This window comes from Aristolochia californica, unplaced genomic scaffold (assembly GCF_029961685.1).
Source record: "Aristolochia californica isolate CCGP_79_NKW_82.1479 unplaced genomic scaffold, dmAriCali1.0.hap1 SCAF_12, whole genome shotgun sequence".
Classification (NCBI taxonomy): Eukaryota; Viridiplantae; Streptophyta; class Magnoliopsida; order Piperales; family Aristolochiaceae; genus Aristolochia; species Aristolochia californica.
The window spans coordinates 668,119-669,358 of NW_027181793.1; the positions used below are offsets into that span (position 1 = coordinate 668,119).

At 36.4% G+C, this 1,240-nt stretch overlaps 1 protein-coding gene across 1 annotated transcript; it reads right to left on the bottom strand.

Moving 5' to 3' along the window:
- Positions 1-224: 224 nt before the first annotated feature.
- On the bottom strand, positions 225-724 carry LOC137945568 (major strawberry allergen Fra a 1.08-like; the record flags this gene model as incomplete). Its single annotated transcript, XM_068791505.1, has 2 exons — positions 225-548; positions 659-724. Coding segments are annotated over 2 exons (375 nt in total), but the record flags the coding sequence as incomplete, so codon positions are not given.
- Positions 725-1,240: the final 516 nt, after the last annotated feature.

Below are 1,240 nucleotides of genomic sequence, written 5' to 3' on the forward strand. Positions count from 1 at the left end.
CATTAACGAACAGTTTTCTTGACTTCAATACTGTCATTGGTTTTTTTACTCATAAAAACACCTTTATTGATGTCAAATCCAGTAGGGAAGAGCAGATATTACATTATTTCGATCCTTTTTATCTTCTCAGCAAACCCCTTACAAGATAAAGCATTTACAAAAGCTCTCCATTCAGACAGACACAGGACATATGCACCATATATCAGCTCTTGTGCAATCGCACTGCTGGTCCCAACTTCTTAAGCAAATAGATCCGGGTTTGCCTGGTGATGGTCCTCAATCGCCTTGGACATGCCTTGAACGTTTGCAACCATCTTCTTAAGCTCTTCGTCGCTCAGAGGGGTGTCGCCAAGGGTTTCATAGTCCAACTTCAGTATGGTCTTCGTGCCGCCCTCATTGGTTGGCTCCATTTTAACCTCAAAGGCTGTTGATTTCAGTTTGGTCCCCAATTGCCCTCCTTCCAAGATGGTATAGTTGTAGATGTAGTTCTCATGATCCAACACAACGATCCGATCCTTCACATATTTAACATCTTTCAGAGCTGCATTTGTCGAAACCCAGAAACAGGATATCATTAGCTGCTCCGCATGTTAAACTATGATGATGATAACTGAACACTACAAATCAAAACCAATTAAACCCATGATTACCTTCACTCGAAGTTGAATTGCTTTACAGCGCCGACTCCACCGTCTCCTTCCAGGAAAATTTTGCACGCTACGATCGTTCAGCAGTTTCTGAACCAAAACCAATTAAACCCATAGTACTATAATTTTAGTTTTGTACCCATAGTACCACACGGATTATTGAGAAGAAAAATGTTGAATCTATTAGTTGAAAAAGAGGTTTCCAAAGAAACTAATCATTTTGGAATGGTTTTGGACCCAAGTTCACATTAGCTTCCAATGTGTAAAAAATAAGAAAAAAGAAGGTTAAAGATAGAGAATACTAATGGGAGAAAATAGAGAAGAGTAAATTGAGAAATAAACTAAGATTGGGGACTTTCATGTGGCCAGCTTCTATTTATAGTTTAAGGTTAAGTGGGTTGAGTATAATTTCTTTTTTTATTTATTTTTTTTATAGTTTATGACCAGTATAAAATTGTCTGTTTGCATCTTTCTCTTTTCTTTATAAAAAATAAGAATCTAGTAACTTAAATTTTCATTAGTTGTATGAATTTTTGTTACATGACTGGATTATGGATTCATCAAATATTAGAGACATTTTAACATCATTCAGT